The sequence below is a fragment of the Lepidochelys olivacea genome (genome assembly GCF_965140295.1).
Source record: "Lepidochelys olivacea isolate rLepOli2 genome assembly, chromosome: 15".
Taxonomy (NCBI): Eukaryota; Metazoa; Chordata; order Testudines; family Cheloniidae; genus Lepidochelys; species Lepidochelys olivacea.
Window position 1 is genome coordinate 12,546,406 of NC_140425.1, and position 14,567 is coordinate 12,560,972.

General features: G+C 45.4%; 1 protein-coding gene across 1 annotated transcript in view; it reads right to left on the reverse strand.

The window, feature by feature from the left end:
- GCN1 (GCN1 activator of EIF2AK4) overlaps positions 1–13,312 on the reverse strand; it is a 61,775-nt gene extending 48,463 nt beyond the window's left edge. The window contains exons 1-13 of the mRNA XM_084648875.1: positions 13,253–13,312; positions 9,212–9,314; positions 6,747–6,810; positions 5,963–6,094; positions 4,351–4,459; positions 3,528–3,626; positions 3,305–3,439; positions 2,726–2,794; positions 2,530–2,638; positions 2,028–2,102; positions 1,249–1,377; positions 971–1,021; positions 384–482 (exon numbers count right to left, since the gene is read on the reverse strand). Coding sequence (XP_084505001.1) covers positions 384–482; positions 971–1,021; positions 1,249–1,377; positions 2,028–2,102; positions 2,530–2,638; positions 2,726–2,794; positions 3,305–3,439; positions 3,528–3,626; positions 4,351–4,459; positions 5,963–6,094; positions 6,747–6,810; positions 9,212–9,314; positions 13,253–13,270 — 1,192 coding nt within the window. The 5' untranslated portion in view covers positions 13,271–13,312. The remainder of the gene's footprint in view (positions 1–383; positions 483–970; positions 1,022–1,248; positions 1,378–2,027; positions 2,103–2,529; positions 2,639–2,725; positions 2,795–3,304; positions 3,440–3,527; positions 3,627–4,350; positions 4,460–5,962; positions 6,095–6,746; positions 6,811–9,211; positions 9,315–13,252) is intronic.
- Between the last annotated feature and the right edge of the window lie 1,255 nt (positions 13,313–14,567).

Consider the following 14,567-nt stretch of genomic DNA (forward strand, 5'->3'; position numbering starts at 1 on the left):
GTTTTAATGGGGTCGCCAGGGCTGGCAGTAGACTTGTTGGGCCCCGGGGCCAAAGCCGAAGCCCAAGGGCTACAGTTCAGGTTACAAGCCCCCCCAACCTGGGGCTGAAGCCCTTGAGCTTCGGAACACCCGCCAGGGCAGCGGGGCCCAGGTGGGCGAGCTCAGGCTTCAGTCCCCACTCCTGGGGTCGTGTAGTAATTTTTGTTGTCGGAAGGGGGTCGCAGTGCAATGATGTTTGAGAACCTCTGGTGTACACAAAGGATCCAGCAACTCAACAGCTGTGTTTCAAAGTGATCTTCAGCTAAACATGATCTGCACCAAAATCCTACTCTGGCTTGAATGAAGCTGGGCAGGATCCAGAACAAAGAAAACTGTGTCCTCACCTTCTTGTTGCAGGAAAGGGATGAAAAGTTCAGCCATGGTTCCACTCAGAGCTTGACTTGAAGATCCAGAAACCACATGATGACTAAAACTGCCAATTCCTAAAACGACAAAACCCTCCCTGGTTTGTGCCCTACTACAAGAGTTACTGCAAACCAGACAATGTAGGCTACAACCAACACCTCATAGCTCAATCCCATTCAACCCTGCCTGTCCAAATTTCTCTCCATCGCTGCACCAGTTCTGGATTTAGCCGTCCACCAGGTTCTGTACCTGCAGGACCTCTCTCTAAATTTCAATCATTGCTGCAACCACGTAATCCTCATTCTTTGGCTACACATTTTAAAGCTTTCTGAATTCCACTGGTCTCTAATGGCCACCAACAGCCATCAACCTACTTAAACAGCAGAAGGCCATTAGCCTGCAGGCAATAATATGTACCTTCACCCAAGACCCTCTAGCCATGGCTGGTTAAGAATTACTGGGCTGGGAGCTCTCAGCCCAGACACTGATAGCTCACGTACTCATCTTTCTGCTAAATCTGTTCCACTGTAGAATAAATCTCTCTACTTTCTTCCAGGAGCCTTACCTGAAAGGACACTTATCTTCTGAGCCACAACCGTCAGTTTCCCCTCAGAACCTGTCAACAAAAAACATGGTGGTGAGAGAGTTGGGAGCAAGCAATCTAACTGGGGCATTAAATCCATGAGAGAGGCAGACTATTTTTTACCAGAAAACTGTTCAGCCTTTCATCTGATCCAGATCATGCTGGCTCTATTCAACTTACAGCTGACATACGACATGGAACACTCCTCAAAGCAAGCAAACTTCAGCTGAACTGCACTGACTGACTCATAAGTTACTTACCCCCCAGGATGGCAAACAGGTGTCTCCCCAGCAACTCCACAGCCGATGGATCACTGCATTGTCGAGCCAGATTCTTTAATGCCACCACTGCCTCATCCATCAGCTGTGGACTGTTGGATTTCAATTGACCTAAAAATGGAATATACAAGCTAAGAGTTACTCAAGAGCTACGCACATCTCCTCAACAGGGTGCAGAGTCATCTTTGTGCAATCCATGTGGCCTGCCTTAGCTTCTGGCCAAGTGAGAATTTCCTCCCTTCCATTTTGGCAGGGCATACAATCAATATTGTTACTATTAACTCCACAGTTCTACAGCATTTTACAGACATTAATAAATGTACACTCCACTCCTCTGTGAAATTGGAATGACACTTCCCTATTTTACCAATGGAGATACTGAGGCACACAGAATTAAGTGAATTGCCCAGCATCACAAAGCTAGTCTGTAGCAAGGCTGGAAACAGAAGCCAAGTCTCTTAATTCCCTGTTCTGTGCCTTTCCCCAAAAGCAGCCGTCGTCCTGCTACTAAACCACTTTGCACAACAGGCCTCAGGCAGCCATAAGATTGCTAGAACTGAAACCCCAATTTTTTTCAAAAGTTTAATGTGCAATATTTTAATTCCATATCACAGTATCGCCTCCCACCCACAATGACAAGGACATCTTCATAGTCAAGAATGGCACTAACAATATGGCAATCATAAACACACAGGCACAGTCGGAGTTGTAGGGAGTCCTGCTAAGAATCTGTCAACCCATCCAGAGGTCATGGCACTTACTGGCCAGTCCTTTCACGATGTCCACAGCATACTGGCTGAGATCAAGAGTCACGGATGCTAGCAAGCAGGAGATTGCTGGGGACAGAAAAGAAGTTATGGTGTTAAACAACAACTGGCTTCTAGCCTGGCAGTAACCTCACACAGTCCAAGCCGTCAGAGACCATGAGAGAGGAGTTGCTGCCATGAGAAATGGAAAGAAAACCATAGAAACTGCCTCCCAATGCACAAATTTACTCAAAATAATTCTACACATTCAGCTCTGAAAGTCTGTTCCCCGCAAGCAGTAGACACCACACACCCAGCCACTTGGGATCACATCACCAATGCTACCTCTCCACACCCACCCCATAGGAGCCAGCCAACCTGCCACCGAGCTCACAGGCAAAGAGTCTGCCTGAGCACAGTCCAATGGGTGGCATTCTCCTATTCCCCATACCAACTCCTGAACTCCAAGTAACAACTATTCATGCCCCCACCCCATGTTGCTTTAGAGAAGACTCACTTTCAATCACGTTCTCAGGGCTCCGCAGTAGGGATTTCTGCAGAGTTGGTAGGACCAGGTCCTTGAATTCAGAGTGAGTCACATATCGGAGGAGGGGGGCACAGTTATCCTGCAGAGAGAACACAGTCAGGCGCCCAGCACAGCAGCAAACCTTATACCTGGGACAAAAGTATAAACAGTGCCACATGTCTCTCACCAGCAAGTGCTTCTGAGGTTTTGTCTTACTCATCACGATGGTCTTCATGTAGAAATCCAGAAGGGCACTCTGAACAAGCAGAACATCCATTACAGTCATGTCACAACTTGCTCACACTCCCCGAATGCCAGCAGGGAGCCAAAGATCACGCCCCATCTTCTTTCCCCCAAAAGTCCCATAGTCCCATTCAAGCTGAATTTCAGTTCTATTACCACTCCCTCACACACAGGTCCACTAGGAAGCATGGTTCATTGCCCTATCTGCCAGCCTGAACACACAAAATCCACAGAGAGCTAGGTGCTCAGCTCCATTCCTGAAATCAGGATACAGAGATAGGGAAAGCAAGCATCTTGGCCATCTCCCTAGAAGCAAGAGATACACTGAAGAGCTGGGTGTGCCAACGGTCTCCCTAAACATAACTCAGATCAGGACACCTGAGCTTTAATCAGAGCAATCTCACTTTACTATCAGACAGACAGATGTAAAGCACCAGCCCTGCTGTAACATTTCTATCCCTTCCCAATAGAAAATCATTCTGATTATTATGGAGGAGAAAGAGGAGCCAGTGTTCTTATTTACCTTGTGTCTGTTAACAACATCCATTTCTTTCTGGCTCGTGCAGAATTGCACCAGAAACCCCAGCATTGCAGCATAGCTCTGGTTTGGTTCTAGACTGAGAATGACAGACAGGTACTGATCCACCAGCCCTGGGTTCTGTTGAGAAGAACCATAAGATACATTTACTCAAGTGACACTAGAAAAGTCAGTGAATTAGGTCACACTGTGTCAACCCATGTGTCACCTCTTTCCAAAGCCTGTTCAATTTCTTCACAGCTCCAGCCACTGCATGCTTGTGAGAACCTCCCAGAACTTCTAATAGAAGCAAACACTGAACTTCCACCTGCCAAGAGAAATAGGAAAAGACACATTCACACACTTACCACTTGAGAAAGAAACAATTAACGTCCACTCTAACTTGGAGTAAGGCTTCTAGGATCTTTATCAGCAACTTCCTCAACACAAATGACTTTAAACAGGATTTCAAATACATTTTCATGTGAGCATTGTAAAGAGAACAGCAGTTTCACCTCTCCAGTTGGTACTGCAATCCAAGGTGGCAGGAATAAGGTCCACAGGACAGACCAACCAATCGAGAGAAAACAAAGTGAAAAGCTTCTTTACACCATCCCAAACGTGGTATAATTGGCAACCTGCTTAGGAGACACCCAGGATGAGACCAGCACAGGATACTGCAGGTTGGGATTCAGCTGCATTGCTAACAGATCCAGGGGGTATCCCAGACTAGAACCAGTTTTGTTGCCAGACAGAAGTGTACAGAGCAAGCTTGCCTGGCTCTAGCCAAGACTATTAATCTCAATACCTCCTGCCTCTTTTACCAGAATAAGGGAGACCAAAAAACTATATGAAGTGTATAGGGTAAACAAAGGGACGAGAAAGCCCTATAAGGATGTGTTTTAATGTAACACCAGCTGTTACAATCACCACTACTGAGCCCACAGTCACATTCAGGATTCTTCACATTAGCCTGGAAATACACAATACTTCAAAGACTCTTCCTTATCCCTGAGGGGCAAGATACCTTTCCAGAGCACAAAAGTACCTACCAGCTTTTTCCATGTTTCTCCTTCTCTCTTGTCACGTGTTGGGAAGACTATGCGCACAAGCAAACAAATCCAGGAGAGAGCCAGCAAAGCTGCAGATCCACTGCTCTTACTGCCATAGAAAGGGGAAAAGGAGTGAGTCTATAGTTCCAGGGATATTGCTCAGTGTTATTAACCCAGGACACACACATTATTATGCCCAAACTGGAATTTGTCACCTTGTTAGTGAAGCATCTTCACTGGAGAAAAACAGCTGAAGTCTCAGGTTTTAAATCATTTCTCAGCACCACTAATTAGCACACTTTAAACATTCAGAATCCTCTGAACAACACATCAAAAGGCCAAACCTTGCCTTCTGGGGATGTCAAACCACAATATGAGAAAGATCCCTAAGATCTGTGGAGATCCCTAAGGCCAGTACAGAAGGGAGAGGCAAACATTTTGCAAGTTGAAACTGTGGGCTGCAAGTAACCCAGCCCTCTCATCAGTTGCTCTCTTCTGTAGGCAGACTGGACTGCACTTCTCAGATTACTGAATGACCACTCACTTATCATTCACCCTCAGCCACTTTGGCACAATACCCTTATTTCTGATTTGTGCCAGATCTATTTCCTATCTCTGTTGTAATCCTCAGCTCTCTCCCAAGGTGATGGCAGAAGATGAATCCTTCACATGTCTGTCAGAGCTCTAAAAATCATACCCCCATTTGACCTCTCTCTCCTTCAAGGTACAATGTCATAGCCAACATCCTTATAGACAATAATAGGATCAGAGTCCCTTAAGAACCAGCTGCTGCCAGACAGTAACTAGAGGAGTAAATACAACATTACATGGATAAATCGAGATTGGACATTTTTTCTAAAAATACTCTAATTCAAATCCCTAGTTATTGGGCTTGATGCAGGAATCACAGGGTGAAGTTCTGTGGTCTGTGTTATGCTAGCGGTCTTGCTCAATCATAATGGTCACTTCTGGCCTTCTGGACCCATTCCCTAACTGGAATCTCTGATTGCTACTGTAATATAACAGCAATAAAGTGTTTTAGAACTGAATCTAAAACATGGTCCACCTATTGATTACCCCTGCACCAGAGAACCAACCCAAAGCAGATTAAGGTACCAAGGCTAAGAATGTCTATAATAATATCTTGAAATTAAATAGCTGAACAAGTGTCCCTTTCCTGGTCATTCCTTGATAAAGCAGCTTAAAACAAGTCGTCCTGTATTTGAAGGCTACTGAAAGGAAACTGTAATCCAGCCCAACCCTGCTATCTGAATTTCACTAGAACGAAGCCTCTCCCTTCCCAATGGGCATTCAGTGTGCTTCGTCTGCATAAAGAAGTACTAGCCGCAGTACTCTCCAATCAGAGTCGAAACAGGCTTCGGCAGAAGTTTCTGAGTCACCTTCTTGGAAATGATGTTGCTTCTATGGCAAGATAGTTGACGTGGTAAATGAGAATAAAATACGAACCATCAACTTTCCCTAATTCTGCTTGCAAAAGTAAGAGTTAACCCCTCTCAGTGGTAAAGCTTCAATTCTGGATGCAAGAAGCTGACTGGCAGTATTTCATGAAATGGTTTCATGCACAGCAACGGGAATAGCAGTCAGCCCTCACCTTGGAACTCCAGCCTTGCCACTGATCCCTAAAGACTGCAGGGATTGCAGAAGGTTCTTTGCAGTTGCTTCTGGCTGAGACTCTGCAAGCTGTTGGAGAGCAGACTGCAGGGCTCTGCGGGACGCTGCATCTCTATAGAGAAAAGGAAACATTTTCTGTAAATGTTACAAATCTTGTCAGTGTTTCAGATATTAAATTCTAGATTCCACACACAGGGTTCTGCTTCCTCTTCTCATCAGTCTGGCCAACAGCCAGTATATCTTTACCATTCCAACAGGTGAAGAAGGTTCTGTATCATCTACACGCATGGCAGAATGCCCCATATCCTACCTCAACACACAGCCTGACCTGACCAGAGGACCACCACAACAATTCTCATCCCATGACACAAGATTAACAATTAATTCTGGCAGGCCCAAGGGGGGGTTTCAACCACTTCTTTTCTACAGACCACGTTTTAAATCTAACCAAAAATTGCTCAGTTACAGCCCGATCCTGCAACTCACGGAGCTCTGCAAGGGCAAAGGGATGCACTCATGCACAGTGATTTTCAGGATCAAGATCTGAATTTGTTTTTAATTTGAAAAGATGAATTTTTGTTATTAGGTGTTATAAAACTTGTTTTTCTACAGATTCTAAATGTTGGGCTGACATTACTGGACAGCATTTTTTATGACAAATCTCTCTATATACTACACTCCACATCAACACTATTTCCATATGGAAGTTACTACAGTCAAGTACAACTACCAGATATGTAGCCTTCCCAGCCCCACGTACTCACCTGTAACGATGCAGGGTGAGGCAGAATAGTTTGCAAAGGCCTTTAACCACACTCTCTGGCAGATCTGAAATAAATTGGATTCCAAAGTGTTTATTTGGGAATCATCACTAAGGCCCCAATCCTGAAAAAATGCACATGCTTCCTTTTACTACTGTGAGTAGTCCCACTGATTCCACTGAAACTATTCACAGCAGTTAAGTTAAGCATGTGCGTGAGTGTTTGCAGGACCAGGGCCCAAGGCTGATTGACTGTCATGACCCAAAAAAAAAAAGGGAATCAGAATTTCAATTTTTAGAAGTGGGGAAAAAAATCAGAGCACACAATACTTGAATATTAAATTGTTTGCCATGGGAGAGTGTGAGAAAAGTCAAATAAATATCGTATTTTTTTTTTAAAAAAACCCACCACCATACCAAAAAAAACCCTCATTTTCAATCATAAATGCATTTTAAATTATTTAAGAGCATTTGAAAATCCCATACTCCACTACTCTGCACAGATATAAAGCTACATTTGCAGTAATGATTCATGGAGGAGTCTTATTTAGTAAAAGACTGACCAGGGTGATAAAGAGCATGATTTTATACAAAAAACCCTAAAAGCCATGGCTGAGACAAACATTCAACCTTAGGACCAGATATAGAGTGCATAGATACAAAGGAAGTCTTTCCATCAACTTCAATGAGCTCTGGATCAGGTCCTTAATCATTTGTAGAGAGCAAGTTAAAACTTCTAGGCTTGCTTTGTAATCAAGAAGCATAATATAAGATCCAGCCTCCTACATGAAATATGGTAACACTAGTTTGAGTGAAACCAACTGGACATCAGCATCAAACAGGGCTCCCTCCGCATCTCAGTGTCCACAAATATTTTATGAGTATCTGCCGAAGGATTTAATCTTTATATTTTCATTCCTCGTCCTCTTTTCTTATGTCTACGCTGAACAAGATACAAAAATTGTTGCTGCATGTTTCCTCATCACCCTCTTAGTTACCTTTTTCCAAATGTAGAGAATACATTTTCACTATGGTCAGACTCAGCGGGGCAGAGTTATGCCACAGGGCAGACCCAGATGAGTAATCAGCTATAGGTTGCTTGCTCTTAGATCAGGACCATTTTGGAAGTTATTTATTCACCTTTCAGAAGAGGCATGCTATCATGCCCAGTAATACTATCATCACATTTACAGAACACCTTTACACCTCAAAGGATTCCAATGAACTTCATGTAAAAAGGAAACATTTCAGTCAACACTGAAAAACAGCCACCTCTGGGGTAGTTCACAGCAGCTGTTTAAAAGTACAAAACAACACTATACTACACAACATGTTAAAACAAAGTGGAGAAACTAAATTTAAATCACTCCTGCAATTTCATCTCAGCAAAATTTATTTGATCTCACAAAAATTTGCCAGGACACCTCTACAATGGGAATATGTAATAATCAGGAATACCACTTTACATCTTCACTTCTCATCTGAGATACCCGTTTTTGGCTTTGCTGGAATCCTACGCATAAATAAATAACCAAAGGCTATGAACCAGAGTGGTCTGGCCTTGGCAAAATAGCAGCGCACCAAGTAAACACACTCCTGACCTGAGAGGATGGTACAGTGTTCTCAAATAACGGCATAAACACATTCCTAGGAGACGGGACAGGAACACACAGACTCTCGTAAGAAAAGGATGGGATGACAAGATAACGGATGGGGATGTTTTGTTTGAACTAGCAGGCACAAGGTACAGGACAGTAACGAAAACCATATGGAGTGCAATACGTAACTTGTTTGTATCAATGTATAAAAGGGGAAAGGCATAGGAAAGGCAACTTTGTACTTGCCGAGGGGACTGCATCCTGGTGCGTGGACTGAGCAGCTGCCTTGTTGCAGGCATACATGTTAACGTACCTGTAGCTCCTATGGGACACTAGTACCGTGCTTTGTCAACAATATACCTGGCCGAGCGTCTTTGCCACTGAACTGAGCCTGTGGTCTTTCCTTATGAATAACATTAAGGTCTGTTGGTGTTTAGAGCTATTTAGGAGGAGAGGGGCAGAACAGAAAAATCGGGCAAAATCTCCAGGACCAGCAAGCCATGCTAAAGGTTCATGTCTCCTTGTACTTGTGTATACATATATACAGACACAAACACACAATTGTTAGAATTGCTTAAAGGGAAAGCACATAGTCCAATGCCTACAGCCCTAAGGTCTCAAAAAAGGGACAAATATTTCACTGGTCTTTTAAAATGAAATGCACTGCAGGGGTTTCCAAACTGTGGTAAATGGACCACTGATGGTACATGAGCTTGATGTTTCATCCATTCACTCCATGATTTTTTTCAGAAGGTGGTATGTGAACCAATGAAGTTTGGGAGACGCTGCTTTAGCACATGCCTAAACCCATTCCATACTCTCTGTGAAAGAAATAGCAAACAAATGCTTTAAATAGATGAAATACAAGTACCTTGCCCAGTGACACATCTTCCCAGTTCATTAAGTATCTCTCTTCGCTCCTTCACACTGGCTGTGGTCACTTTTACAGCAAACCTCTTCAGTGTATCAGAAACCTAAAACAGCCATTCATACAAAAAAAAGTTATCACTCTCTTGTCACCATCAACATATGGACTGCACAACCAAAACAAACAGAAGCACCGGGAAGGGAGAATATGCTCTTTTGCAGACAGCCAACTCCTCTTACTAACTGACCGGTGTGGTTAGACACAGTCATCCAAACCACCATGGTACTTGGCAAGCCAACAACTCCTGCCTGTATCCATGAAAAGAAAGAATCATTAGAGTCTCATACAAAGTGACGCTCCTCTACTCGTTTGATAATTCAAAATCTCTTTCATATATACAGTAGGATGACCTTTCTCTGATTTTCAACCTTCTTATGTGGCACTGCATCCTCACTCAGTAATATACACTACCATTAGTCTCCAATTACCCTTTTATAAAGTGGACAGACTATATTTACAATGCAATGTCTCATGTGAATCACTCAAGGAACTGGAAAAATCAATTGCCTAGTACATGTGACTTTAAAGGTTAAAAAATTTGCAACAGAATAGAATGCAGATCTTTTGCTTTCCAGTGGTGCACTTTAGCCCCTAGACCAGGGGTCTCAAACACACAGCCCACAGGGTTATTTCCTGCGGCCCACCAAGCTCCTCGCACCCTCCCCGGAGTTATTTCCTGCAGGCCGCCACACTCTCCTCCCCCCTGCTCCCTGCGTCCCCGCTCCTCTGCCTACCTCCAGGCACTTCCCACTGCCAAACAACTGTTTGGCAGCGCTTAGCTTTTTCCAGGAGGGAGGAGCCCCATACTCAGGGGAGGAAGCGGAGAAGAGGCGGGGCAGGGGCGGGGATTTGGGGAAGGGGACTTTGGAGAACAGGTTGGAACGGGAAGAGGTGGGGCAGGGGCAGGGCCGGGCAGTGAGTGTCAGAGATGCAGCCCTCAGGACAATGTACTAGTCCTCATATGGCCCCCATGGTGATTTGAGTTTGAGATCCCTCCCTAGACTGCACTCACTCACTCATTTAAGGGGAGCTTCCTCCATGAGACAGTCTATGCTGCAGGCTTAATTTCATATATTGAGTATTTCACATTGTCAATTGTTATGAAATTATGTAAGAGGAACAACAAGTGAAAGGTTTTTCATTGTACCTTAACAGACACCTGTCACATGTTCATGGAGTTTGTGTAGGTTAGTCTCCTTTTAAACTGAAATGTCTATCAGGTTTAAAAAGTCACATCCTGTTTATAAAAAAAACTCTTTCCTATGTTACCACACAAGTGGAAATTAGATTGTTAAATGTTTTCTTTCAGTAATTTACTTTTCACCATTTATGCTGTCTGTTTACTTTTTACACCTAACCCAGCTTCAGAAGTGGAACTAGACCACTCAATTTCACTTTGGTGTATAATCAGTTTCACTTTTCATGCACTAGCACCATGTTGTGATGTCTGGACTGAAAACACTGCAGGAGAATGTTTAAATCCCAAACCCAGTAATAATCGGTTTCCTTAATTTTTAAATATATTAAAACATTATTAAAGTTTTGTAAAACATGCATGAAAAAAAATTTGTTCTAGGCTGACAGCAGGGCTTGGCACATCTGGTGGCAAGTAGCAACTGATGTAGTGTCAATTTCCTGCAGACAACCTGAAACAGTAGATGCATGAGAACCACCTAAATATAAAATCCCAACCCAGCACACGGACTGAGCAGTCCTAAAATGCTTCATGTACAGTACTTCAACTTCAAAGCTGGAATAGCCTCCATACTGCCTGTATCTCCACAGCATAGGTGGAGATGCCTTGATCCACCATCCAAAGCCCCTGTTATACTGGGGCACACAGGGAGCCCAACTGAACTGTGCCCTGCACTCCCAGGAACACATGCCCTCCATGGACTCCATCCCCTCCATGGACTCCTCAAATCCTGATCCATCTCCTCCAAAGCAAAGCTCCACTGGTTTTGTAATAAAAGGTTCCTTCATATACATGGAAATGGCAGGATTTGCTCTTGAGAAGTATGAACTGCCTCCATTGATCTCAATGAAGCTTTTGTCCGTGTGCAAGAGACCCCTCAAAATTGCTGACTGAAATTTCCAGGAAATTCCTACCTCCCCTTTCCTCCAACTCAGCCATCCCAATCCTTGTGCCTCTCTCCAAGGATGGGCAAAGGGTAGGGTAAATCTGGCTAGCAACCTGCAGAATTTGTTGAGAGATGGTTGTCATCAATATTAACTGTTTGTCAGCCTACCAGTTAAGGTACGAACATGTGAGCAACTATTTTAGAGAAAACTTTCCATTGTTAAAGATAAATCCAAGATGTCTAGTAGGTACTGATGCTGATTGACCATATATAGGTGTGACAGCCATTTACAAGGAATACACCTCTGTTTTCAGAGGCTTGGGATAATTTTAAATCTGCATTATATTCCAGTTGTTCCCAATTGATCCACTAACTTAGGGAATGAGCAGTTTTTATCATTCACACCATTTCGGTGACGAGGAGTCACTTTGCAAAAGTCTCATGCATCACTGCTTGTTCTTTTTATTAAGATGTATATAGACAAACATGTGTTAGTAAATTATACAAGAAAAAAGGTCCATGAAAAAGTGAAGTCTAAACATACATATCAAGCCAGATAAGACCTGACTTTGGAGGGGCTCTCTGAAGCAACCTCCATAAAATAATGAAAAGTGCATCACCATAAGCATATAGAGAAAAGAGGAAAATATTGTAACAAATGAGCTAAGAACTGTATGGTTGTCACTCTTCTGCACATCACAGCTATTTATAATTTCACAGCAATATGGACAGAACTCACTCTCCTGTTCCTAAAGCCTAAATCCATACCACTTGATAAATCTTCATTAGCTGTTAGACACATAATAGGATCGGAGCAGTTCTGATTCCACCTAAAAAAGAGCTGAACATGCATGTGATCACATGCACAAGTCTTATTGCAATATCCTATGTGATTAAACTGGAATACATTTTTATTACATACATATTTTTTTCAATGTATTAGGGACAGCCCTTTTTGTCTTAAAATGAACATTTACTGAATTTTTTTAAACCTACTCACATTCCAAGTACCAGTCAAGACCAAAGAAACTGGAAAACTAGAGAAAATATTTATCGATTTTTTCACTTTATACTTTTGATAGGTATTTCCATATAGTCAGTTTCATTGGTTTCCTTACAAAAGGGGTCAATGTCCTCTACTGTTTGTGTGAAGGTTTTTAGAGGGCAACAGAAACATTTGTTTAAAAGATACAACAAGGCAACTGTAGAACCACAAAAAGTCTCAGTGGCTGGGGTGGTGCCCAGAGCAGATTGTTTTTGCTGGAAACTGAGCAAGTTTCAACGTCATAAGGGCCTCTTTAACACTGATGTTAAACGCTGAGCCAACCCCGACCTTCGCCCCCGCCGAGCCTGGCCCAGCGGCAGAGAAAGGCTCGTCCCGCCGGCTCTTGAGGCTCAGACAACTCCCATCTCGCACGGACACAGACGACGCGACAGTCGCGCTCTACAAACGCCTCCCGTCCCATTCCCCGCGCGGGGCGAGGCAGCGCGGCTGCTCCGATCCCCTGCGCAGCCGGGCCGGACTCCGCGGCGGGGCCAGGCTCGCACCGCGAGCCTAGGCTGTCTGGGGCAGGCGCGAGCTCGGCCGGGGACCCGCGGCCTCGTTCGGCCTGTCCCGGGGCTGGGCCCGCGCTCGGCCGGGCTGGCTGGGGGTCGGCGCCCGGCGAGGGCCGGGGCTGACGCGACTGCCACGTCCCTTCTCCCGCTGACAGGGGCCGGCTCCCGCGAGCCACCGCCACCGCCACCTCCCCGTGACGCGGCCGCCCGAGCGCGGCCAAGCTGAGGAACCGGGCCGCGGAGACAGACAGCCCCAGAGCGGAGCCCGCACCACGGCCGGCCCGCGGGAGCGCCTCTCCCGGAGCCGCCTCCAGCCCCACGGCTGGGCCCAGCCCCCCGCACTCACCTGCGTGTCGGCCGCCATCGCGCCGGCCTGACCCCGGAAGCACCACGAGGTTCAGTTCCGGGTCACGCGCAGACCCGCCCAGGAGGCGGGGCTCGTGGCTATAGAGATGCCGGGAGCGCGGGGCCTGACCCCGAGTGAGCGGGGCTGGGGCCTGCGGCCGCCCCGGCGAGGCCTCAGGAGCTGCCCGTTTCCCGGGGGCGGCCCCGCCCCCGCAGCTTCCCCAGCTCCAGCGCCGGGCGGACAGCGGCCGCCTGCGGCAAGGAAACCCAGCGGAACGCGCCCGGAGAGGCTCGGCCACAGCGGCCGGCCCGGGGGCCCCGACCAGGGCAGCGGGGGCCCCGTGCACGAGCACAAGCGGGCGAGCCGCTCCCTGCCCCTGATGGTTCCTCCCTTATCCGCGGCGAGGCTGCTGGTCACTTGCCTCGGAAACCCGGGCGCCGCTGCTCACGGGCTGACTCAGGCAGATATTGACTTTGTAAAAAGAAAAGGAGGACTTGTGGCACCTTAGAGACTAACCAATTTATCTGAGCCTGAGCTTTCCTGAGCTCAAATAAATTGGTTAGTCTCTAAGGTGCCACAAGTCCTCCTTTTCTTTTTGCGAATACAGACTAACAGGGCTGCTACTCTGAAATTGACTTTGTAGCAATAGGAGCCGTCTTCAGTTGCTGGTGTAAAGTTGCACCTAGTCATTGATCTGGGTCCCCTTGGGCGAGGTGCTGCCAGGGCCAACATAAAAGGCAGTTCCTGCTGCCAGAGTTTAATCCCATCTTCAGAGCGCCTGGGTGAAGGTCGCAAAAAGAAAAGGAGGACTTGTGGCACCTTAGAGACTAACCAATTTATTTGAGCCTAAGCTTTCGTGAGCTACAGCTCATTTCATCAGCAGGAAGTGAGTGGGCTGTAGCTCACAAAAGCTTAGGCTCAAATAAATTGGTTAGTCTCTAAGGTGCCACTAGTACTCCTTTTCTTTTTTGCGAATACAGACTAACACGGCTGCTAGTATCAAAACATAATAGTTATGCACCTAAATCCACATTGACCTATATGTGGGTCATTTTTTCAGAAGTGATAATCAGCTACAATTCTCATTGAATTAAAAGGAGTGATATTCTACAACCCTGAAAATCAGGCATTTGTTTTGGCTCAACATTTTGGCCTGCATCTTACATAATGATTGAATCACAGCACCAAAAATCACAACAGCTCATTCTTCATAAAATACAGGACACACCTGGCCTAACTGGGCAGCAGAACAAAAACATTTACTGTTGAATTGCTAAATCTTACAGCGTAATCTGAAGCACACCAGAGCAATCAA